Raw genomic sequence first — 24,915 nt, 5'->3', positions numbered from 1 at the left:
GGTGAAACACGTCTTTGCACTTGCACCATGTGTCTGTATTTACGGAGGTGCTTTGGTCGACATTAAAATGTTCCCTTGCGAAATACATACCAGTTTATGTTCTTTTAATATTCAGTTTCACCGCTGTCCTTTATATTAAATATAACGCGTTATATTTATTCGTATTACTTCGGAGTTCAGCAGTATATGAACACATCACTTCACAGCCCCAGCTTCACTTTAAAAGTTTCGTCGAAAAGCACGCTTCGACTCGTAGATTCGCTGATTATTTATTAAATATTCTTCATTTCGCCAGTGACGTTAAAATCATATCTTGAATAAAATCAAGGATGTTGTTGTAAAATCAAGAAATCGTTAATATCATTAACTGCTGTTTTAAATATTTCAGTCCGACTAGGTCCCTTAGAAAACGATATTCATCGTAAGAAAAATGATTTATTTTGCGGATATATCGTCGCAATAAAATACGATCGCTGTGTCGTTACTAGGGGGTGCATTGCACGAAAACAAGGATGCGAAACCACGTCATCACTTATTTTCTCCCTTGGCACGACAAAAACAGACGACTCGGAGCTATGCTCTCGGTACGAAACTCGCGTGAGGACTGCGAGCTGGTCCGGTTCACGAACTTGCGCATCCTCGCGGGATTTGCTTCTCCTACCCTTTGCCTCCTGCCCCCCTCCCCGCAAAGAGGCTCGACAAAGGTATAATCTTCCACAGACGTGTCTTATTGAAGCGATATAATTGCTCAGCTTCCACTCGGAGCACCTTAATCAATTTAGCGTTGATAATTTAACATTTACGGAACAATTTGTTCTAGATATAATCGTATCAAGTTAATTCGTGTAAGAAGTCGTTCAATTTAAAGTTTTAATTAACGCTAAATCTGCCGTCGTTCATTTGTAACCATTTCAAAAATATTTTACGTAGAACTATCAAATCGAATGATGCACGAAACAATCGTGCATGATTCACATATTGCATGCGAGAACTGTATAGAAAAGCTTGTGAAACGAATATTTTTGTTAAGCTTTAAAGTCGATAATAATGTCGAAGAAATAGTAATTTAATTCCACATTGGAGGGTTTGTTAAAAGTTTCTCGTTATTGTGGAGGTCCACAGGGAGACGAAGTTTGAAAACTACCGGGTCGAAGAATAAATCAAAGCTCCCATTGGAGATCATTCTTCGCGTTGAATCAGATTCCGGCTAATGTGGTTTTGGAGACAGCGGAGAAATGATAGCTCGACGGCGCGAGGCCAGGAAAACATGACAGATGTGTCATAACTTTCCATTCAAGCTGTCTCAGTTTTTGGTTCCTTCTTCGTGGCGTGCGAGGCCTGGCGTTGTCGTGATGAAAAATGACACCTTTTCTGTTGGTTGTTTACTGTCTCGACTGCTGCCGAGTATTACAGAGAGGAAATATCGCTGTTGGTGAAAGTTACCCTTCGGGTTTTTGCATTTTTTTACATTTCGAGGAGCCTTGAGCCTTAAAATGCAAATTCATACTTGTCGGTCTTTGTTTTGCTTCATATTTTTTAACAGGTATATTTAGGTTTATTTCGATAAAAAACAGTAAACTTACAAATTTCCTCTTCTTTCATTAAAAAAAAGTTTCTTTTTCATGATCAGGTATTTTGATATATCTCTTCTTCTTCTTTTGGATGGAAGTTCGGTTTCTCTATTCCAGATTGAATTGTATCTTTGCATAACAATGTAAGTTTCTGCACGTTTACGTACCGACATAGGAGAATATACATCGTATCAAATAACCGACGACGCGGTTAGTTCGCGATGGACTAATAACGTGTCCATCTTCGTTACCCGACTCAAACCCTCGTAATTTTTTTCTCCGTGCTCCACTACAAATCGATAGTGTATTCTAGGCCAGTGGGAAATGCCGAAGAATAACGAATACGCATTATACATGCATGACAACATTAGAATGTTAGTATTGTTCAGCGGTTGAGGCCATTTTGAATGCCTCTGGTGATTACTTACGCTGTCACAGTGAACTATGTTCCAACTGAAATTTAAATGAAAGAAGAAGTCGGGTCGGAATGCAGAATAATAATAATAATAAAAAAGAAAGAAACGAATCTTCAGCTACCTAATCTGAAAGTATAACATTCGAAAACTCCACTTTCAAATCATCTTAATCAATTCTTTACTAAAGATATTAATTTACTTTAATTACCAATTTCCAATTACCAATTATACCTGTACCGTTTCATGAATTTTAATTCTCGAACGTTTAATCATACAAAATACTTCACTTTATTCTCTTTCCATGCAAATACCAATTAATTCGAAGCTTAATGAACCGCAGGCCATTCTATGGATGGGATAAAATCTGATATTCGTAGTTGAATCTCATTCGATCTGTATGATTTCAATCAACATTCCCTTTCCTCCAACGGGAGGCTTTCATTCTTCCACCGATTCCGCTCGACTCCACGAGGCGTAACGACTAAGCCGTAATATCGAGATTTCGTTTGCATGGCAACGCGAAGGACCGTCGCCTAAATATTTGAACACGCAAAATGCATTATACCGACCCGTTTTACACGCAATTTACGCAGCGGCACACCCAAGGGGTGTGTATGTACATGAGAGTAATCGCACCCCTTTCTACAAATGAACATTCTTTAACCATTGAGATTACAAAAAAAGTAGAGTCACGGTCCGATTGGATTTTGAACAAATCTGTTCGTGAAGAATAACGCATAGCTCTTGAATTCGTTATTTGCGAGTAATTTTAAAATGTTAAATTGAAGAGAATTAAATTGCACGCAGAAAAGATTGAATGGACTTTTTCTACATCTTCTCCAATGGATCTATCTTCTCTATCTTCAATCGTGTATCGTGTCTATTTTTAATATTTTTGATAAATTTCTGAATGTATCGCGACATGTTCGCCCGTGTTAATTTTTAGTCGCACGCCACCTAAATTTCTGGGTGCGTCAGCGCAGTTACGAGAATTCCGTGCGTGTCGACACCATTTGCGAATCCCATCTTTGAAAGCTTTTCCAGAGCCAGAAAACCTAGGGTCGCGGGTTACGATTCCCTTGGGAGCGATTCGATGGTTCACTCAATAACAGACGGACAATTAACTACGGGGAAAATCGACACGTAACACGGTATACGCCTTCTAGCCATAAATTATTTAGTCCGCGTACGTTTCTGCGTTTCCATCGTGCGTATTTGTTGGTCTTTGCGTAACAACGAACAGAATGCTCCGGAATAAATCATTGTCGGTGTAAAATTGAATCTAAAGCATGCAATACATTTTTCCCTGCGAAACTTCATTGTTCGTGAATTTTAATTTTAAATTCGTTCGGGGAATCTCGTTGTAGAAAAATTTTACTGTGACGTGGAAATTTGGTTTTGGTATCGAAAGGATGCAACACCGAGGACACGTGTTTGTACAATTCGTGTTATTGGTACGATTGATAGTACGGATTTTGGACCTCGTATACGCGAGTTCAATATTTTCTGGTCTGACACCGTCTGTCCGTTACTACTGGCTCAATTCAATCTGCGCGCTTTATGTCTGAACAGTGGCGAGGATTACTACTAACGCGAGTTAAATGGGGTATGAACTCTTCCCGCTTCTTCTCCGATGAAATTTGCATTTTTTCGCAAGGATCGATACGTTGATGGAGCGCTAAATGAATTTAAATTTCCGGGGCTTTATTAACTATTCAAAGAAGCATTTTCGAAAAATTGCGATTGCCGAATAAAGTAAAACGTAAGGATTGGTTACGCCATTGCTGCGTTTCAACCTAACTTTATTTATAGCAATCAAGCTCGTTACGACCAACGGTGGGATCGATACAATTACATCGTCATTAATACCAATACGTGTCAATTACTGTGTCGAAGTTGTTATCCGTATTAGTAACGTGAAACGATAATAATAACAACCATTATCTGCTTCTCTCTGGGCAACAAACATCTTCACACTGATCCTCATTTACTAACATACTTAAACCTAGAATCGACCAAGACATAGAAACAATAATAAAAATGAAAATGGATAATAATGTCCCTTCGTTGTTTAAGCAATACCTATTTCTAATAATTAATTTAACCATTATCAGAAACTAATTTTTAGTTGTCGTAATGGATAGATATGAAAGTATTGAACTTACGATTAATGTCTCGCAGAGTTATATGGCAGTAAGAGAACTTTATCAGCTAATTTTTGCCAAGTTTTCATTTCTCAGTCTCTGATTACGCTCTGTCCGAGGCGTTTGGCAGCGATTCACCAAGGAATCGGAAGTTTCCATTCCGTTCACGGCGATCGGATCAAATTCCAAGAGTATCGTTTCCCATTCGTTTAACGAGCAGCTCCCCTTCCTCTTCTCCCTCGGGTTATCGTCCTCGTATTTTCGACAGAAGCGAGTCGGAGTCGATTTCGTGGAGGGACGAAGTAGCCCAGCCTTCGTTGGGGCAGAATTAGGATTTAGGATTTAGGGTGTGCGAAAGAACCTCGGGGGAACGATATTGGGAACGTGCTATATTGTGCAAAGGCACTGCTCTCGTTCGATCGCGATTTTATCACCGACAATCTGTAATTAGACTACCTGACCTTTAACGAATGCTTGAATACGTATATCCACGACTACAAAAGTAGACCAGCTTGGGGGGGGGGGGGGGAATTTCTAATATAAAGACCAAGGGTATTGTAAAAATTTTACACTGAAGTATACTGGAAAGTGGCGTAATTTATCTAACGAGAAAAATCTGAATTTTTATTTCGATCTGTCTTTAAATATTAGGTTGTCCCAAAAGTTTCTTTCCTTTTATTAATAATTAATGCATACACAATATTTTATGTTTTATGTTACGTTACAAAATTGTGTACGATTCATTTCGCTCCATTACTGTTACGGCATCGATGTCTAAGAAATTAGATCGTCCATTTATATAAACACTGGCACAGAAAATAATTGAATGCAACTTACGAAAGAAACTCTTAGGACAACCTAATATATTCTGTTTCTATGTAAAATTTCTTTGAAATTTCAGTTTCGTACAGTCTATTTATTAATTTTGTGATCCAGATACAGTAACTTATTAACAGAGTATTAATATGGTACCGTATAAAGCAGTAATTTGTAAAATGTAACGTCTCGATTTCCAGCTACTTTAACGTAGTCGGACCACCTCTAATTGTTCAATTCCCTTCCAGAGTATTTTCCTACAGGCAAATCTTGCGTAATGCGCGATAAATGTCAGAAACAAACCGATTTGCAATAATGAAATCGTAGGTATCGGAAAACCGTCGTAAACTCGTCGAAAACATACCGTTGGTGAAGCAATCAATGACGTTGGGGGGGGGGGAGGTACTCGTGATCGAACAGCATTGAAGGTTATTGCCGCTGAATCCAGGCATATTACGCTGTTTAATAGCGACATGCACCCGACGCTTATTATCGATTGTCGCTTTTACTACAATTATGAAACTTCTAACTTCTCAACTGCGCACTGAATAATTGCATCGCGTCTCTATTATCTTCGAATCGAGTCGCAGCTGGAGTAGCGGGGATGATCTTGGTTCCACTGCAGAAAACATTTTGTCAATTAGAAAGAGAACGTGCTGGTTCTATTTTATAGCGAATATTTAAAAATAGTGTAGGGAAGAAAAATGTGTTCTATGTGGTATCTTATTACGGTGGTTGCACGTTGATGTTATGGAGCAGAGATGAGGGAAAAGGCTGACGCCAAGATAATTTAAAGTACTCGAGGTTGGTCATTGCTGTTCGAGTATCGATTCAGCATAGCTTACCTTTTTACTAATCCTCTTCAATATTAACCTTAAATTTTGTTTAAATATAAAGAAATATCTTTATTTTCATATTTGGAATAATTGAACATTCGAACACCGTGATTGCATTTCATTTTTGGAAACGAAAGGAATAAATTTCATCATGTTCGTAAACTCATTAAATCAGAGATTATCGCGTTGTTTTCCATAAGCATGAAAGCGAACGAAGTGGACCTTCTATTCAGTAATATGGAGTTATGCGCAACTAAAAGATGAATCGAAAAATATTTCGCTTGAACAGAGTATAAAACTAGGTTTCATTAATCTTATAAATTTCAAAATATAAATAAGTATATGTTTGAACACCAAACTCTGGTATAGGAGCAGTGTTTCCTTTTTTAAAGAAGCTTCAAAGCATCCCTTTGCACAAAGGTGGGACAAAATCGTCGTTATGAGATCGTGCGAGCTTGAGATGGGTCGTTATCCCTTTTATCCACGAGGTTTCTACACATCCTTAGCAAATAGTGCGCTCGCTGCTAGTTCGTACAAATATGTCGAAACGGAGTTGGTTTCTTTCACCTCTGAAGTCGCTGCAGGAAACAGGCTTTACGCGTCGACGACGAGATTAAATTTCGTCTATTGTGTGTGCTACAAACTTATTTAAGTTTCTTTAATAAAATTTAGCCCTTTGCCACAAAAATGAAATAATAATACTTGTAGAGACATTTATTTCTTTTGTGGTATCACAGTCCGCCATGCACAATAAAAAGAGTTAATTATAGATTCCTACCAGGCATCAATTACATTTACTGTGAATTATTTTGTACCGAATTAATTTTTGAATGAAGATTTTCGTGGAACATGTTGCAGTACATGTATCATAAATTTTAATAATATTTTGTAAAGAAAATGTTTGTAGGATTATTACGAGAGCAATGGATTTCGAGTACTTTTACCATATACAAACATAACTTTCGCGCTTTATTTTATGTTTCGAACGTTATGAATAATAAACGAGAATTTTGATAGCAGGTATTGAAATTATTCACGTTCATATGATAGTCGCAGTTTGCTGATACTGTTACGTTACAGCATTGTACTGCATATTAAACAAGTTTGCATTTCGCAATGGAGCCAATTTCAGTTGGATCGTAACGATTCCAATATTTACGTAATATGCAAACCATCCGCCATTGTGCGAAATTTACATTTAACAAACAGTGCGTGTATAATAATCATCACGGAAGATCAACACTTCGCGCACTCGCAATTAATTTCAGACGCCGAATGAAATTACTATCTAATTAATTGAAACATACACTTCTATATTCATTAAACGTTAAAATTTCATTAATATCTTCAAGAAATTAATGAATCGAGAATACGTATAGCCTCTTTATTAGAAATTATTTGTTGATCGTGTGACCTAGTGCAGAAATTTCCCAAGTGTTCAACTAGGAAAATCTAATCGATAACCTCGAGGGAAATTTTTTCGTATAAACATTTCATCTGACGACAAGCGTTCCATAAATTCAAGGAAACGTCAGAGCAAGTTCCTTTCTAGAAGATATATTGGATGTCCTTGAAATAAATGGCCAAACGTTGGAACCTCATTCTACTGCACCTTGACGATGAACTATGTATCTGGAAACTGTCTGTCTGTGTAACACAATTAAAAAAAAAAAAACCTGAACATTTACAAAAATTTATACATGCTATGAAAATATAGATTGTATACGTTCGTAAAAGAGCTCTCAGAAAGGAAATAAGATCCTTTCTGACAGATAAAAATAAAATAAAAAATATATAAATAGTTTCTATGAATTTATTCCAAGTTCCCAGCAAGTCATTGCTCCTAAATGTTGGCCCACCTATTTCTGGGACACCCCGTAGAGACAGAATAAATTCCTCGCCGTTGTATCGAACTCGTTACTTTTCGACGAGCCGTTTGATGCATCATTTGCTTTGCCTCGAACACCCTTTTCTCTCGTCGCAAATTGAAAAACAGTCCACTTGCCTGGTAAATGGCTATTATCCTTCTTTTACAAAGGTAATTACAACGGATGGTATTGTTTCCTCGAGAATCGTTTCCCATTAATTTCTCCGTTGTTTTTACCTCTTATACACCGCTGGAATAATACCAAAAAGAAAAAGTCTACCTCGTTTACTAAACATCGAACGGTTTGGGACTGTTTTCGTAATTCATCAAAGTACACAACGGGCAATTTCACGACTCGATTCTCTCATTCGCTGGACAAAGCGTCCCTTAGAAGGTTTCGCAGTTCGACGATTTCTTTCCTCAGTCTCTCCAGTTCGTTCTCATCCGCTTCTTTTTCCTTCTGTCGGAAATAACGTTGTACCAATTGCGTCATCACGACGGAAAATTGATTGTTCTTGTCGGTCTCTAAAGATTCCTATAAAAGAAAACGCAAGCAATTGATTTTTCCAATACCGGGCTGTCGTCTGTCAACAGGAAAAGAAAACTGTGAAGTAACGAGTGGTTTTCTTCGGGAAACGTACAGGGTGTTTCGTTATTCTTGGACGTAATTACAGGTTTGTGAAAATATCAAAGAAACTAGGAGCCACTGATTCTTCTTAAAATAAATTTCTTTAAAAAGTATGTAATTTCAATGACCTGTGATTGAAAGGCGTACGAGACTAAATAGCAATGCTATGATAGCATAAGTGTTTTTCTAATTTCATCATAGTAGATGATGATTATTTTTTCACACGCTGTGTATGTAATGGAGTGGCCTGTGACACTACGGATTCAGTGAGTTCGTTTACTAACAATGTAGCAACAATGATTTATGCTCCATCGCGCTCGCTTGTCTGCCGTTGGCTTGAGCAATATCTTCACGTACTCGATCACCGGCTGCATGCCGATGTAGGTTGGGATAATATTGAATGGCGGCGGAACCGTTGTTGTGAGCATAAAATCGACGTACGTCTAAAAAACATGAAAAAGTTTCTCGATCAATCCGTCGATTCGATCCACTGATACAGCATTTTCGCCCTAATTAATAACTTTCAATTCTCATTTGGACATCGAACCTCTGTCCGGCCGAAAGTCCATTCCACGATCAGGTTTTCCGTGACTTTGGTCATCGTGTTCGACATGCACGCGATTAGCATGTTCAATATCACGACCACAGCAATGACCGTGAAACCTGGAAAAGCGATTAAACGTCAATGACATTGAACAGTTTTTTTTTTTACAGATAAGGAGGTCGAACAAAAGTTAAAGATACCGATTCCAAAAATGTACACACTGATGGAACGAAGTATCGATGTTCGTTGTAATTTATTTGCACACACCGTAGTTTGATTGGATTCTGACATAAAAGGGGCAAGAACTAGGTCACCATTTTACCAGCGAAGGATATGTAGCCGATAACCTCGGTGAACCCGTGATGATTGATGATGGTCTCGTTTTCGCATTCTCCGGGAAGATTCTCGATCACAACGTCGGCACTTTCGATGGGGCTCATGCAGAAGAGTGCCCAGAAGAGTGTCTTCAGAGTCGACATGAAATCCACGAACGAGCTGACCTGTTGAGTCTTGATTTTGGTTTCGTCATCGATCTGCACCATCCCGTCGTAATACTGATAAAGTCTGCACGTGCCTAACGAAAAGCAGGTTAAAGTAATGGAACTTGAGTAGAAATTCTCGTCGCATCTGCTCCCGGCTTGCGACGAAGAGCTACCAGATTATGTCACGGGACGAGTCATCTAGAGTTTCATGGTATTTTCAAAATTAGATAAAAAGATAGTTAAGAAATTGTTACGGTCTGATTCCTGAATTGGGGATACTAATCGTTTGAAGTAATCGTTCGAACCAAAGGAAGAGGGTACCCAGTCGGCAAGTAGAGCCCTTTATCGATAATGTAGCGCATTCTGTCGATAATCAAGCGCATTCTATCGACAATGTAGTGCACTCTATCTCATTCTAAACAGATACGACGTCCTTTGAAGGATAAGTAGGTCTTTGAGGTGGCCCGTGCACCACTGTCACGTGAATCGCAACGTATACCGTGCATACCAATCGCATTTTTTGAGACGTCAAAAATAAAGTCACAAAATATATCAACAAGCAAGGATATTTACCCGTGGTGAAAGCAAAGATAATGATGGTGAAAAAGATGACGAATTTCAAAACGTCTTTTATCATCTTGCGTAGAGATAGCAGCAGAGGTCCCAGATGATAGTTCAGCAACGAGATGGACAACAACTTCAGGAATGCTGCGATCGTCGCCAGACAGAACAACCCTTCAGCAATTAGCGTGGGGTCGTACTTGTGCCAATACTTCCTCTCCAATTCCAACTGGTCGTTTAAAGTCACGTCCGCTGCGGCGATTATCCAGTACATGAAGGTCAAGATGAATAACAATATTATCAGCATCTCCCACCTGCAGAAAATCAATTATTCAGCAGGAAGGCGACTCAGTTATTTAACGAGAGGGATACGCAAGTTCAATAAGATCCCTGAGAGGCGGTAGAGGATTAAAAGGTCGAGATCGAGTCAGTGGTTCATTAAAAACGTGTAAAACAACGCAAGGATTACGCCGTATCTCGATATATCTCGATAACTGAGTTCAGAGATCTTGTTCAACTCGAGTCACAGCTGATCCACGAAATGAAGAAAGTCAAGTGACGGGCACGCGACAGTTGGCGAACTTGGAACCGTACCAGTACCGGAACGTCGTGAAGAACTTCTTCGCGCCGTGCACCACGCAGAGACGTACCATCGCCCACGCGTACGAGATGATGTAGACGAACAGTATCCATACGTACACTGAAGAAGCAGCTCTAGGTGAGAAGTCGAAGTGGAACCACGCTCGACTCTGATCTAACCGCCGATATCAGGAAATTGTTTGGTATACCATTGTTCGGTGGTCCGCGGAGCTGCTCGCTCTTGTCAGCGGTCGACTGGAGGAAACAGAACAATAGGAACACGAAGTAGCTGGCGGTAGACGAGAGGAACTTGTTAACGGGTGATTGCCAGAATTTCGACCACTTGGAGTTGGGCGCGAAGAAAATTACTATCAGGATCAGTGGTAGAAGGAAGATGCGCAGAATCACTCGCAGACACTTCATCCACAAGCCCATTATCTTCCACTCGTACCAACCATCGATCCATTTACTCTCGATCAACTGGAAATACGTTCAACTCGAAGGTTAAAATTTATTTGTCAATTATTCGCATCGTTCTGTCGTGCTCTAAATATTCTATTTGTAAATAATCGGTTGCTCGAGCCGAGGACCTGCTGTATGTTGGGGTGGGCCACAAAGGTCATCTGCGTGTAGTGGAGCGCGAAGAGCAATCGCGGATAGATGAACTTGGAGGAATGAGCGAATCCGGTTGACTGTTTTAGTACAACTTCCACTTCGTCAACAGTGCGAGCGCAGGCGATCAGATCAGTGGCAAACTGAGCGACACCCTGTGAGAAGTATGATGCTCAGATAGGGGCAACTTCTCAGCTCTCCAGTTGCCCATGCTCGGTCACTGAGCTGGAGAAGTGTTAACAAACCTTGGAAAGACTCTTGTACTCGTGATAAAATTGCCTGTCGAAGGAGGCGGCCTTACTCAGCTCGTAGGACAAGTTGAAGGCTTCTAGAATAGGGTCGTCGACCGTCTGGCAAATGTATGCCGGGTTCACGTTCGCTTTGTACATGAACAATCGCATTTTTTCTATCGCCAACAGGTCGGATCTTTCTCTCTCGCTTCTGAGACATCGAATGAGAAAGTCATGTTAGAGAGTATTATATTAGAGTCACTTGAAATTTGTTTCGAGGTACCTGGGAAAAATAAATAAAAGTATTTTGAGGCATACATTTTTTAAAGTACGGTGGTTATATTGTCTCACAGTGTTGATAATAATACAGTGGCAAAATATCTACCTAACAACGAAATGGAGCCACTGATAATGTACTGTATATTGCTCGGGAGTTGGCGAGGCACCTACGAACTGAAGGGGACAGAGACAAGGAAAGTTCAGCGTTTGGTCTCTTTTTTTCGAGCAGTCACTGCGTTGTCGGTTAAATACAAAGTGTATCTTATGCGTCTCGAACTCTTCGATTTTTCTTACATATATCTAAGCCAATAGTTACAATTGGTCTCTCAGTAAAGGTGTCGCCGTTACGCGACAGCCAATCGAACCGCCTCGCCAACTCTCGAGCAACGAACTGTACTGTGAAAATGAATTATTTTCACACGATGATTACATCTTACACCGTATCAATAGTGAAAATTCGTACTGGCACTCTTCGCAGTTGCAACTAGGTGGATGAGTCTTCGGAAGCGTGTGATTTCTTCTTCTCAGGAAGTCGATCAGTTCGAAGTGACCGTACTGCGCGGCCACGGCGAGCGGTGTCGTGTCGTCCGGGAAGTCGGTGCTCTGGGTGACGCCAACGTACTCCAAACCAGCGTTCAGTTCATTTAGTTTGTTTAGAATCAGATTAGCGATCTTTATGTCGTTGTCCCTGATGGCGTGGAGGTGCGTGTCACCCGGGTCGATGTCAGGATAGGACAGCAGATACTCCACCATCGCCATGTTTCCGCTTCGAACTGCTATGTGAAGCGCGGTGACGCCCTGGAAAGGACACTATTGTCAGGACGATCCGAATGTGAACGCGTAGTTGAAGCCGAGGGGCTTCTTGGATAGGTAAAGCTTCCACAGGATAGGTTAGGCGCTAAGTGGTGTTGAAATGTCGAGAAACTGAGTGTGTTGTGTCATTCTTGATCCTACAGTGAGCATTGATTCATAAATGCATCACGTGGTTACATTTAGTATTGCTTCTTATTAACAATTTCAAAATACAAAGGCAGTAGCGTATGCATTAAGTATTTATAATGTTTGTTAAATGTGAAACAGCCTAGCCAACATAAAGTCATTTAAGATTCTACTATTACGCCTTGTGTTTGTTTCAAAATTTATTTTTTTTAAAGAAATCTTAAATATTGATCAAGGCAGTTGTTCGATTAGCCTTTTAAAAAAGTTCTTCGATTTTCCATTTAAATACTTTGAACAAGTCGAAGACATTTTGATTATTTTTCGGTCCCATCTAATATAAAACATATCGCGCATTATAGAGTTAAATCTAATCAAAAATTAAAACTTCTGAGCTCCAGACAGGGGGAACCTATCGAGTCCCTTTAAGTCTATCTCTAAGAAACGTTGAAAAATCAAGGTTCTATCATTTTCAACCCTTCCCTACACTCCTAAGATCCAAATGATTTCACGATCTATTGGATCAAAAGCTTCGAGCCAAAAAGGTGTTGAAAAGTTGAGAAACTAAGGGTGTTGTATCATTTTCGTACCTACTCCGGAATCACACTTCTGAGCTTCAAACAGTAGACAACCTATCAAATTAGTCTCTTTCTACCTCTATCTTTAAGAAATACTAAAACAACAAGATCCCATCGTTTTCAACCCTTCCCTAAATGTCTAAGATCCACGCGATTCCGCTATCGACTGGACCAAAAGTTTCCATCCAAAGAGGAAACGTTCTTCCACGTTTCCAAGGCTTCCTGACCGTCCACCATCGAGAAATTCCTCGCTGCCGCCGCTTTTCCGCCCCGAAATCCACTTTTCGAACTGCTATCTGTTTCCCTATATTTTTTTTTTTGTTGTGGTCGTCCGTCGGTCGTGTCCCTTTTTGCGCGAAGAATGGGACGACAACGTTTGTCGCCCATCTGCGGCGCGTTTACAGAGGCGGCATTCGACAATGGAGCCGGTCCATTGTTGGCGTCGCCAACGGTCACAATATTCCGTGATATCCTGGCTTTTGGACGGGCCCCTGGGGGGACCTGTGTACCATCCACACGCCGCGATACAATGCCACCTTGTGATATATGCCTCGCTGAAGGGCCCTCACCTTTCACGATCGGCAGCTGTCTGGGATCGACGCCCTCGTGACTCGACGCAATTTTCGCGCCTGGGTGGACACTATCCCAGACGATCGAGGGATCACTTTCGCGGAGGAAATCGAAGATTATACGTTTTACAGTCGAATATGGCTTATTTTCTCCGAGTTTCTTTGGATTTGTTTGTTCCTTTGCGATTTTTTTTTTTTGTATAATGCCACACGATAACTCCCCACCTCATCGACAGACCATGTTCAGTGATGGACAAAACTCTAGGTTTCGAATAAATCTGAAGTTCACCGATACGTTTGTCTCGTTTCCTCTTTTGAACATCTTCCAAAGAAGAAAACGAGACAAACATATCGGCAAACATCAGATTTATTCGAAACCTAGAGTTTCACCCATCTCTGACCATGTTTACTCCAAGAGGGCCCGAATCGAGATTGTTTCCTGCTCTCAGTGCCAAGTAGATAAACGTTTGCTAGTAATATAAGAAAATGGTATCGATCTATCGCGCGGAGATCCTCTGAATGGTCGAGGACATCTCATGGACGTCGAGTCGCCTCCGAAAACGAGAGCAAACGCGAGCCCAGGGACGGGCCGCGGCCAAGACGGTGGCAAGGGGATTCCCGGATGGAATTTACAGCGGGACGAGTCATTTGAATAATTTTTATCGGTCCTCGGCTGAAACCATTGTCTTGTAAAGGACGGGCTGAAATATGGCCGGAGATACACGGAGCCGAGCTCTCCTAAACGTTTCGTTTCACTCGCACTCCCTGTCTACGCGTCCACATCCTCCGTCCACCTTCGCGTTTCTTCCCGTCTCTTCCTCCTGCCATCTTCCTCTTCCTCTTCTCCTCGGGATCAGCCGGCTCAAGGCGGTCTCCGCCACAAAGTGAAACGAGGGTTGGGCTTTTTGGGAACCCTGAAGGGAGGAGGATGACACGACCAGCACGAACGAGGAGGAGGGGTTAACATTCCACGGGGGGTACGTGTACCTCCGCGGGGTGAAGATCTGAGATAACGAGACCTCGTCTTACTTTCGCTTTCCTCCTCCGATTCGGCTCTTTCTGGAGTCTTGAATCTTCTTCTTCTTCTGTTTATTTTCCTTTTGTTTACTTTATACGGGTACGTGATCCGTTTTACATTGATTATTGCACCTATTGGTCCAGTCTTGTTAACACGTCGATCGCCATGTCACCCATATATGGGTGACAGTGTTTTTCGCTCAAGAACTAAAAAAATTAATTCTGAAAGTTAGACATCAAAGGAGACGAATTTAAATGAAATTCACGAATTTCGATGTAGTTACGAAAATAAATACCACGATAAATGTTTGATTTCGTAAACTCCGATAGTCTAAATGATATTTAATCTTTGCAGAAATTTCCAAGAATATTCGTTCGGCAGTCGACGTGTTAATTTGTTTTGTATCGATCCTTAACTTCTTACATTTTTTACATGTCTGTCGGGCGCCCACTAGCCCTCTTGTTCGAGTACCTCAGAATCGCTAAGGTCGTACTGTAGCCACAATCAGTAATCAGACTACAGCCCCTCGAGGGTGTCCTCTTCTTCTTCTTCATCTCCATCTTCTTTTACTCTCTCGTTGCCTCTCGTTGTTCAAACATCTTTCGCGAGCTGAGCGGACGGCGTTGCTCTTTGAACCCCCAAATACACAGGGACAGTGTAAATCACGAAAAGGGGTTGACAGAGCCGGTGGACTCGGCAGAGGAAAGAGGAAAGACCGTTGGACGTCCGAAGCTCTACCTGGACCTTCTGGTGAATCAACGTAAACGGCCGACACCACTTACGGTTATGTTGTGGGAAACCGGCGATGGGAGATAAATTTGAGAATCTTTACGAGCCAACTGGCATAAAGACTGCCGTTGAGTAGCCCCGGTCCAGCTACGCGGCTCAGATTATTCATTAATAACGGTTCATGGAATGGCTCTGGCGAGTCATTCATGGAAACTGTTTTGTGACCAGAGTGATCGGATTGAGATTAGTATTAATACCTGGCGATTTTGTGTGCTCGAGTTGGCGAGGGAAACATATGGAAATTGTACGTAGAATATATTACTAGATCGAGATTTGAATATATACATTGATTTGTAAAATTTTACCTGATAATCAGTGACGTTTATATTAAAGTCACGATGAACCTCGAGGAACTGCTTCACTTCCTGGACGCCTCCAGCGTCGACTAGATCGAAGAAGTGTTTTTCGATTTCTTGCAATGTCGGAAATACCACGCTGGATGGCTGCAATAATAACAGATTTGTTAGAAAAATTGTAATAATCTACGAGAACATTGTTATATGTTATTACGAAAAAGTAACAAGGGTCATCCACTTATAGATTTGAACTCTCCATTATTCCTCGGATCCTTTAAAAGATAATTGAATACGGTAACAGTTTTTTTAGCGTTTCTAATTCAAAATATCATAATATTTCATATTCATAACCTGCAATAATTGTTTGTCGTAAATACTCACCCTTCGCAAAGTACCTATGCCCAATTCGTAGTCCATTATTTCAAGTACGTGTTTGGTCTAATCAGGTCTAATCTAGGTTCTCTTGAAAAAATGATCTTCAACCAATCCTGAATAAAATCACTCGCTGAATCATTAATCGAAATTCAGAAAAGTTCACAACATGGCAACATGTCAACAGAGAAACATTAATACGAGTGAATTTCAGCACGATTCTTTCTCGTTTTTTAAATGAAAATTTCAACGGTAAATAGCTCAACTTTAATTCAGTTATCTTCACTGTACACTTCTTCGTGTATTTTCTCTAATTCAAGCTATTTTATTCAATTAAAAGATATATATATTAATGTAACGATCGTTTAGTCCCTTAATTAATTACAAATATTAAAGTTACAATTAAATACAAAAGAAAAGGACCCTAAATCATAACACACTGGTTTCTGCTCTCTTTAATGTTTTAATTCATTCTATCGATGGTATATATACATAATTTATAATTTGTTTTTGCGCTACGTACAAATAATAATAATATAATATAATAATATTAATAATAATAATAATTACTATAATATAATAATATATAATATATAAATTTCTGGGGGGAAAGGGGGGGATAACTTAGTCGACAATGTAGCAACCGCTCTAGCGTAAGTTAATTTCTCCTTTCTCCTGTCGGATTTCGACGATCGAACCGAAACGCGATCATCACGCTAGGATCACTATACGGCGAGGGGTCGGGAAAATTCGATGTTCCATCTATGAGATAGCGTTAAAATGCAGCAACGGACACGGAACGAAATTAAAACGAGTCGAGGTTTCTACGGAAAAGATACAAAAAGGAAAGCAGATAGCGGACTATGTACAATAATTATTTCCGTTCTTTTTTTTGTTTGTTTGTTTATTTAAGCGTGCCTATTCTATTCGTTTCGCGTGGATCGCTCTCGAGACAAGCGACAGCGGACGTAATACTTTTACTTTCGATGATTCTGGTTACGTTAAAGTGACAGAAGCGGAAGGTGAAGCGTCACCCGACGAGAATTGTCAGGATTTAAAGGGGGAGGTTTCTATAAATACACGATTTCTAACATTAGCGGCATTAGAGTCGAGTCGCGAAAAGGGTGAGAAGCGATTAAAAGGGACAGTACGTTGCAACGAACGCGAACGTGCCTCCGACTTCACTCAACGGACGTACGATTTATAAATATAAATAAAAACGTGAAATACCAAACGTATTTTCCATATTTTTCTCTTTTTTCCAAACGTTTCGTGGAAACATACATAAACATTGCAAACAGATTGTCCCCAAGCACCGTGTGCAATGTTTGAAGTTTTGCAGACCATTGTTGCAAATATCGACGAGCAATTTATTCAATATACAGAATACGCGAACGAAAATTTATTAGAGCTACTATACTTTACATATTTTCTGTCTACAACGTGCATCGGCAGCTGGATTATATATTTTACATTGATCGTGATCGTTTAAAGCATTTTATAGAGAATTTTATAAGCCCGCGAACGATTTTCCATCGGTATTGATGAAAAATAAAACGCCCTGCCAAGAGTATTGTAGAATACATGAAATTTATAATTGAACACATTTTGCCAGTATTTCATAAAATCGATAACAATTTTCCCAACTGTTACGACGAAATTGTACAACAGCCCGTCAAGCGCAATTTCGGAATACATAAAATACATTGTAAAATTGTTGCCAATATTTTTGAGAAGATCAACTGAAATCATTCTCCCAAAATTTCCCGTTAAATAGAGGTTGTCTAATTAAAAAACATTTCGCTGAAGCGCAGTAACAAATCTTCGAAAAATATTTCCACGCACGTTTCACTTCGATTTACATTAATCGATCGATCCAATTGTCGATTCTTAGTCACGGTTAACCGGGGTCGTCGCAGATCCATCTCAGAAAACACGATGCATTCGTCAAGGAACGATGAAAGAAAACATTTATATTATATATTCGTATTGTACACACACTACAATAATAAGAGAAAAGCTCCGATCCTCTCTAAAGCTTCGTTTCGTTGTTTTCGTCCTACATATCTAGTATACTACACGTCACTCTGTGAACGGAGCTGGACCGATTGGCCAACGAGCACTCCGAGTCTCTTTAACATCCGTTTCGTCTTCAAACGTTCGAGTACGTTTTGCAAAAATTACCAGAGAGAAAGGCTGTCCCTTTCGTCCCCTCTCCAACTAGATACAATTTACTGGCAGCAGTTTGTCCAGAATTAATTGGCTGCTCGAGGTCACCGAGGCACTCTCCCCACTACAGCACTCTTCCACTCCCACCTCTCCTCGCGCAGACTTGCAGACGAACTGTCTGCCTCCCAGAGAGGCAAAGTGGCGTCAGGCTTGGACAGTAATTGACTAATTCCTCTGTACTATTCGGTTACTTGAAATATATTCTTAAATAGTTACATTTGTTAAATCTGTTGAGAAGAAATTTCTATATTTTCGACTCGATAACGCTTAATTTAAATCGACAATGGTCGTAAGCTAACGATTACTTCGATCGTCAACCATTGCGAGTCAATTAACGATTATTTGCCCGATACTGGCCACCGTGTTATAAAAGTGAGAACAATGTCCAGTTCGATTCACAGTGGAAGGAGTGTCCTTGAACGACCAGTCGATTCGGATTCGGCCCAAGTCGCCACGAAGCAACGGATGACCGGAAACGCACAGGGGCTTCCAACAGTCGGTCCAGGGACTTCCGAGCCCGCGTCTCCTGGAACCACGAGCTGCTCGACTCTGTACACGTTCACCTTTCTCTCTCAGGACGCCCGAATATCCCTTCGTTCTTCGGGGCGTCCGCATGACGAGACTAACACACGAACTCACTGTCCGTTTTATGCAACCTAGTTTCTCGGTCCAGAACCGACCCTCATTGATAGAGCATCCTGGTCGGCGTGACGTACGAGGAGACCCAATAGAGGAACGAAGCGTACCAGTGAATGCCTTCCTGCATCGTCCTGGAGTCCTGCCTGACGTCTATGTGCCTCGTGTCTTCGATGACCAGCCTCCTCTCGACGAAGGACTTGACGCTGCTCCAGACTCTGTAGGGGAGGAAGGCGAAATGGGCGAGCTCCTGGTTGTCCACGAAAGCGTAGCAGGACGCGACCACGTCGTCGACTAGGAGGGTGCCTTCCATCGTCAGGGGCGCGTAGATGCCCTCCTCGAGGACCAGTCGATTGTCCACGACCTTGTCCCATCGCAGACGATGCTCCACCTCGTTCTCGTCCGCTGGATCCCTCACGAGGATCTTGTCCCCTGGTAGCACCTTCCCAGCGAATATGGAAGACCTACCCTCCACTGGCACCAAGTGGGCTGGCGTCAGGGTCAGCACTCGACCGGACTCCGTGGTCAGTCGCACGAACTGTCTCCTCTCTGTCGTGGAACGGTCCAGGAACGCGATCACCTCGCTGTAGACGATGTCTCCGCGGGAGTCCAAGGCGGCGATGCGATCACCCAGCTGCACCTGGTCCAACCTCTTCGCCGAGCCGTCTTCCGTGCGAACCAGACTCCTGCCTGGGAAGCAGCCTCCTGACTTCGCCGCTGACGAGGATTCTGAAAGTAGATCACGGATCGATTAGGTTCGAAAGTGTCCAAGGTACCATTGCGGTGAATCGAATCAGAACGACTCTGTGCTGTGAGTTCAAATGTCACGATTTTGGACTACTTTGTCAAGAAATGACACTCCATAAATTAATACTGTTACGCCGGGAGGTGGAAGCACGAGAATTATTAAATATAAAGTTTATTAAGAAACTATAACTTTTAAACAGTACAACGATAATACAACGATAATCTTGGAGACTTGTCACGAAACGCTTTCTCTCTTTGAGTTCTCAAATACGCTCTCTTCTATTTTAAAAGTTTGTCGCTTCCTGGCAACCGGAAGCGCGGGAATTCGTTTCCGCAACATCTTCACACCGTCGCGACGATGTAACTCGGATAAGTGCGGCATATTCATACCGTCGCAACGATACTTATTTCCGGAACCATCGACCATATTGATTTCTACTTTTTTTTTTAAATTTTTATCGAGAAGAAAGAACCTTTTAAAATGGATCCCATACGAAATTTATCCGATAATGACTAGGCGAACCGCATTATGTAAAAGTTTGGAATGCGTTATTGGTCAGTGGTTCGAGGCTTCGAATTGGAAGGGATCAGATCGTTCGATCGTGTAATCGGATCCGCTGACGCGGCGTTATCGATCGGCAGAGTGGTCGAGCCGAGCGAGCGCCGGACGAAAACGCTATTCCGTATGAAACGAGTCATAACCATGAGAAATTCGCGGTAATCGCGGTTCTGGGACTCGGTATCGACATAGTTCTGTACTTGGTGCGGAGAGATTCCCGCAAATAGTTGCGATTTCCCTTGGGGATCGTTTCGCGTTGACGAGATTGAGCGAACGTCGGGCCTCTCATTTGAATTTAAATCTCTTTGCGCGACGCCATCGATCCGACTTAACTGTACTGTCTTTTCGTTTGGGGGTTGTTTTTATGGGTGCAACGCACTCGTGACGCTTCGGAATAAATTAATTTTTACCAAGCACGTTTCGACTATTCGTATTCATGATTTTCGTTATTACATCAAATTATTCAACTACGTACCGTAGTATCTATTATAACTCAAGATTAACGAGAAGCGAATTGTTCATGAAAATAATTTGCAGACTTCGTAATATTATTTATTGATAAATTGTATCGAAATTAATTGTTTACGTGTAGTACACTACTTTATGAATGTTTACAAGGTCCATATTTTAATATCTGATGTTTTATTAATCGACGATATTTTATTTTTAATATAGTAGTCTTTAGTAGTACAATAATCCATTTCTTGTTTATTATACAATGTAATTATCATCCAGATTGATCAAATAACAGTCCAGCTGAATAACTATTCGATTACATCGCGAATACATTATTAAAAAGAGTTTCCTTTCGAATAAAATTCTTCCCGACTCCGATCGAGAATCGACCAGGCGCCGAGAGTCGTGACTCGCGTCCATCGGCCGTACCTCGTCTCCGAATATCGTTCTTTCGGCTCGTATCGATTTCGCGGCGATCGTTGCACTGGAATCTAATTCGAGTCGACAGGCACGCCTAGATTTATTGACATTTATTTTGAAACACGAGCCCCGACCCGCCAACGAGACGACCTGATCGCTCGAGCACACCATTTTTCATGGGATTTTTGTCGATGCTCGTCGTGTTTATCAAGGGAAACGCGAACGATCTTTCGACCTCGAACGTTTTTCGCGTTGTCGACCTGTCGAAGTTTCGAAATGTTTGGAAAAACAATGGCTGGACTGTTGATTCTCTGATTCAGTTTACAGATTCCAATAACTACAAACACCTTGATGTACGATTGTTTCGACGACAATATTAATAGAATGTTCGTTTTTGCAAAAATATTAATAACGTTCTCTTTATAAAGATATCAATGTGCTTATTTAGAGAAGATTAATTTAGGACTATTTAGAATTTCAGACAGAATAGGGGCTGTTTATTGAATAATACGTTTTTTTCGTAGTACGTTATTTCAAATTGTTCACGTTTCATCCAGTATTATAAATTCTTCGGTACCAGTGTGATAAATGTGTGATTTTGAATTTGGTAAAACAGTGTCTCGGATTGTTAATGTTCTCACGATGTATCGAACAAAATTCTTCCAACATTTTTGTATAAGTTTTATAAAATTCTTTGTTACTTCGACGTTTTGATATTTATGAATTACTACCAGCAAGGTGGTTATTTTCTGCAATACCGTAAGGATCTATGGAAGTCGATAAAACAGACCAGTACCTGTTATCGAGGGAGCCACTGGTGCGACGAGCAAAGAATTTTCGCGAAGCAGTGGTGCTCTATCAAACAAAAATACTACCAAATAATAATAATAAACATGTAACAAAAAGTTTTCCATAAGTTAATAATTTTATTAATATTATATATGTAATCGTCTTTATTACAGATCGTTACTGACTTGTAATTTATCCCAAAAGTTATAGTTTAATAAATTACTGAACAATTTTCTACTGCATTTAAGTTTTTTTAAGGTAACAAGAGTTTTTACCTGAAAAGATTAAACGGGGGGTCTTTATAGGTAGATTATTGCGACGAGAAGGTAAACAGAGAGGAATGCCAATATCAGTAAGCAACGTTACTCCATGGGAGTCCTTCGTAAGGTAAATTATGTTTAGCCCGAATAATTGAAAATTACGCGAAAATTAACCACAGTTATCGAATTAAACCAGCGTAATAGTAATTTACGCGGTAACGTTCGCCGCAATCTCCCGACATTTCTCTCCTATAGATGGCTAATGGATAGCGGATTCTCCTCTGCAGAACTCACCAGCGAGGCTTTCCAATTAAAAATAATATCTTTTCGTGATTTATGAAAAGTAGAGTAATATCCACCAAGCATATTAACTGATATTATTCCATATATAGTCCAATTCGTGGAGAACGAAGACTAACATGAATTTTACAAGAATGCGAAACGCGTACAAGCTTCTAAATGTGAGACAAGGCCTGCGTTGTGAAAAAATAATGAAAAATAAACAAGAAATACTGACCAGACTTCACGGAGCAGTGGATGTGCGACCTGGACTCGTAGTAGACCCAATCGAAACCAGCTTCGACGGCGAGCCTCGCCAGCATTCCATATTTCGAGCGATCCCGATCGCTTGTTGTCACGTCGACGGCACGTCCCTCGTAATGCAACGAATCCGTCGCGTGCTTCCCCTCCTCGTCCCAGCCTTCCGTCACCCTAAGCTTCACGCCCGGCCATTGGTTCATTACCGATATTGCGAGGGTGTTCAACTTCTCCTTGCATCTCTGCAACATAACACTTCCGAGGTTATTGAATAGATAACGAGCATCGATCGACGTAATTGCGCTGGGATGCCATGCACTTTAAAGGTCGAGACATCAACGGCATTGACTGCCACTTAGCGTACTCTGCGACTCTGTGATCCGAGTTCACCGATCGGTAACTAGTCAGCGAATCTCTATCAAAATCTAGCACTGCGTGGTGTAAGAACGCTTTGGTATGCTATTTCATTCTCGCTTGGGTTTATTTTTAATGAGATGGGAGTAGGGAATGTAATGAAACACTGGGCAGAACTACAGAGTGCATTAAATACTTGTAGGCATACTGTAAAGGGGTTTTAAATTGTAGATCTTGGATGGAACACCTCGTAGGTCTAGTGTTTCCAACAGAGTGGATTAAATACTTGCAGGAATACTTACTTCCTGTAAACGAGTTTCAAATTATAAATTGTGGATACAACATCTGTCAAATCTACTGTTCTGACGCTAGTTTTACCGAGGTACGGTGTATTTTTCGCACTGTTCTCTTTTTTCAGACGTTTACTTTCCAGGGGATCGAGGCTCTCTAGGCGCCTTTTCCATTCAACTCCTCCCACGGACTTCGTCGAAGTTCCGCTTAACGCGATTTGTCCCAGGGGGTGACAGAGGGAACCGGGACAAAAATTCGTCGATTTCACGCGGATGCGCGCGGAAAAAGGCCCAGCGCCGCGCGTAAACTCGCTGGTAGCCAGGTAAAACGAGGGACAGAGGTGCCCGGAGGAGACGGATGCGTGTTTTGACCGGTGACCAGAACGGGCAGTAGGACCGTCGAGGGGGCTGTTTAAAGATCAGGGCTGTGGCGAATCAGGAGGCAAACAGGAGTATAAATACGACCGGTGTCGGGGATCATTCGGTCACGGCCGATCCTCTTCTCGTTTTCTTCCTCCCTCTCGTTCTGCCTCTGTTTGGTCGTCTACCTGGCCGATGCGCGAGCGCCCCGAGGCACTGGTCAATAGAGCGACATGGAAACATGGCCCAACAGGGGATGCACTATGACTCGGTGTCACGGGAGGCAGCACGGATCCGTGTAAACCCCGTTTAATCCGGAACGCTACGTATCGAGGGCGCGAGAACCCCATGCCCGGCGGTGGGTCTCCATTGAGCCGAGCCGCGGCGGCATTGTCGGGGGCCCGTTCGAGCCGTTCTGGGCTCGTGTTTAAGTTGATTTTCGAGGGGTAATCGCCCACGCAGGGCCGTGTCATGCATCGACGAGCCCGTACAAGCGGCTCCCTTGACGCCGTTTCTGCCTTTTGCCACGCTTTATTCTCGTCTGGGCGGCCGGAAGAAGCTAATTCGCCCGTCTTTTCACCGCGTGAAAGTCGGAACGATTCTTCTGCGGTCGATCGATCGAGTGCTGCTTTTCAGGGGGAACCGCCGACCAGGTGGGGTCTGACGGGAGTTGCGTTGGGTTCGAACAAATTGACGCGAGGGGGTAGGTTTCGAGTGTAGAATGTAGTTTGATGGAACAGGGCCTGTTGCCGTGTATATTTGATAGTCGTTTGGACGTCGAGTTGGGAGTGTGAACGCCGCTTTTTGGGGAAGTGATCGGGTAGGGTTGATTTTGTTGGGTTTGAAGGAGTTAACGCTGAAAGGCTGTCTTCGAGGATGGAAACTAGTCTGATGGACTAGTAGAGTCTTCGTAAGGAAGGTGAAATGTGTTTTTAGGGATATCGTAGTCTAGATTAATAATTTAGTCGATTCAATTGAACCTTCAGTGACAACTCTGTGCATGCTATCTTTGTAAACCTTTATCTATTTAAATAAGTGAAGAACAAATTAACGCTGAAGGGTAAAACTGGTGAAAACTGTTTTTGCGAGCTTATAATCTTCGACTCTGGTCAATTGAACCTTCAACGTCCTTCAACCTTCAAAACCCTATCGATA

The 24,915-nt window shown here is 41.6% G+C and overlaps 2 protein-coding genes across 2 annotated transcripts in view; both read right to left on the bottom strand.

The window, feature by feature from the left end:
- Positions 1-7,146: 7,146 nt before the first annotated feature.
- LOC128875223 (short transient receptor potential channel 4-like) lies at positions 7,147-16,168 on the bottom strand. The gene is made up of 12 exons (XM_054120610.1): positions 16,133-16,168; positions 15,761-15,898; positions 12,029-12,363; positions 11,302-11,497; positions 11,035-11,211; positions 10,654-10,924; positions 10,460-10,565; positions 9,878-10,179; positions 9,145-9,396; positions 8,826-8,941; positions 8,563-8,721; positions 7,147-8,185 (listed from the first exon to the last, which is right to left on the bottom strand). Exons 1-12 carry the CDS (start codon positions 16,166-16,168, stop codon positions 8,015-8,017), a joined length of 2,259 nt encoding a protein of 752 aa, XP_053976585.1. The 3' UTR covers positions 7,147-8,014.
- Positions 16,169-16,580: 412 nt separating this feature from the next.
- Positions 16,581-24,915, bottom strand: part of LOC128875293 (sonic hedgehog protein) — a 59,080-nt gene continuing 50,745 nt past the window's right edge. The window contains exons 2-3 of the mRNA XM_054120752.1: positions 22,737-22,998; positions 16,581-19,717 (exon numbers count right to left, since the gene is read on the bottom strand). Coding sequence (XP_053976727.1) covers positions 19,035-19,717; positions 22,737-22,998 — 945 coding nt within the window. The 3' untranslated portion in view covers positions 16,581-19,034. The remainder of the gene's footprint in view (positions 19,718-22,736; positions 22,999-24,915) is intronic.

This window comes from Hylaeus volcanicus, chromosome 4, assembly GCF_026283585.1.
Source record: "Hylaeus volcanicus isolate JK05 chromosome 4, UHH_iyHylVolc1.0_haploid, whole genome shotgun sequence".
Taxonomy (NCBI): Eukaryota; Metazoa; Arthropoda; class Insecta; order Hymenoptera; family Colletidae; genus Hylaeus; species Hylaeus volcanicus.
This window is presented reverse-complemented; position numbering and strand designations above follow the sequence as displayed.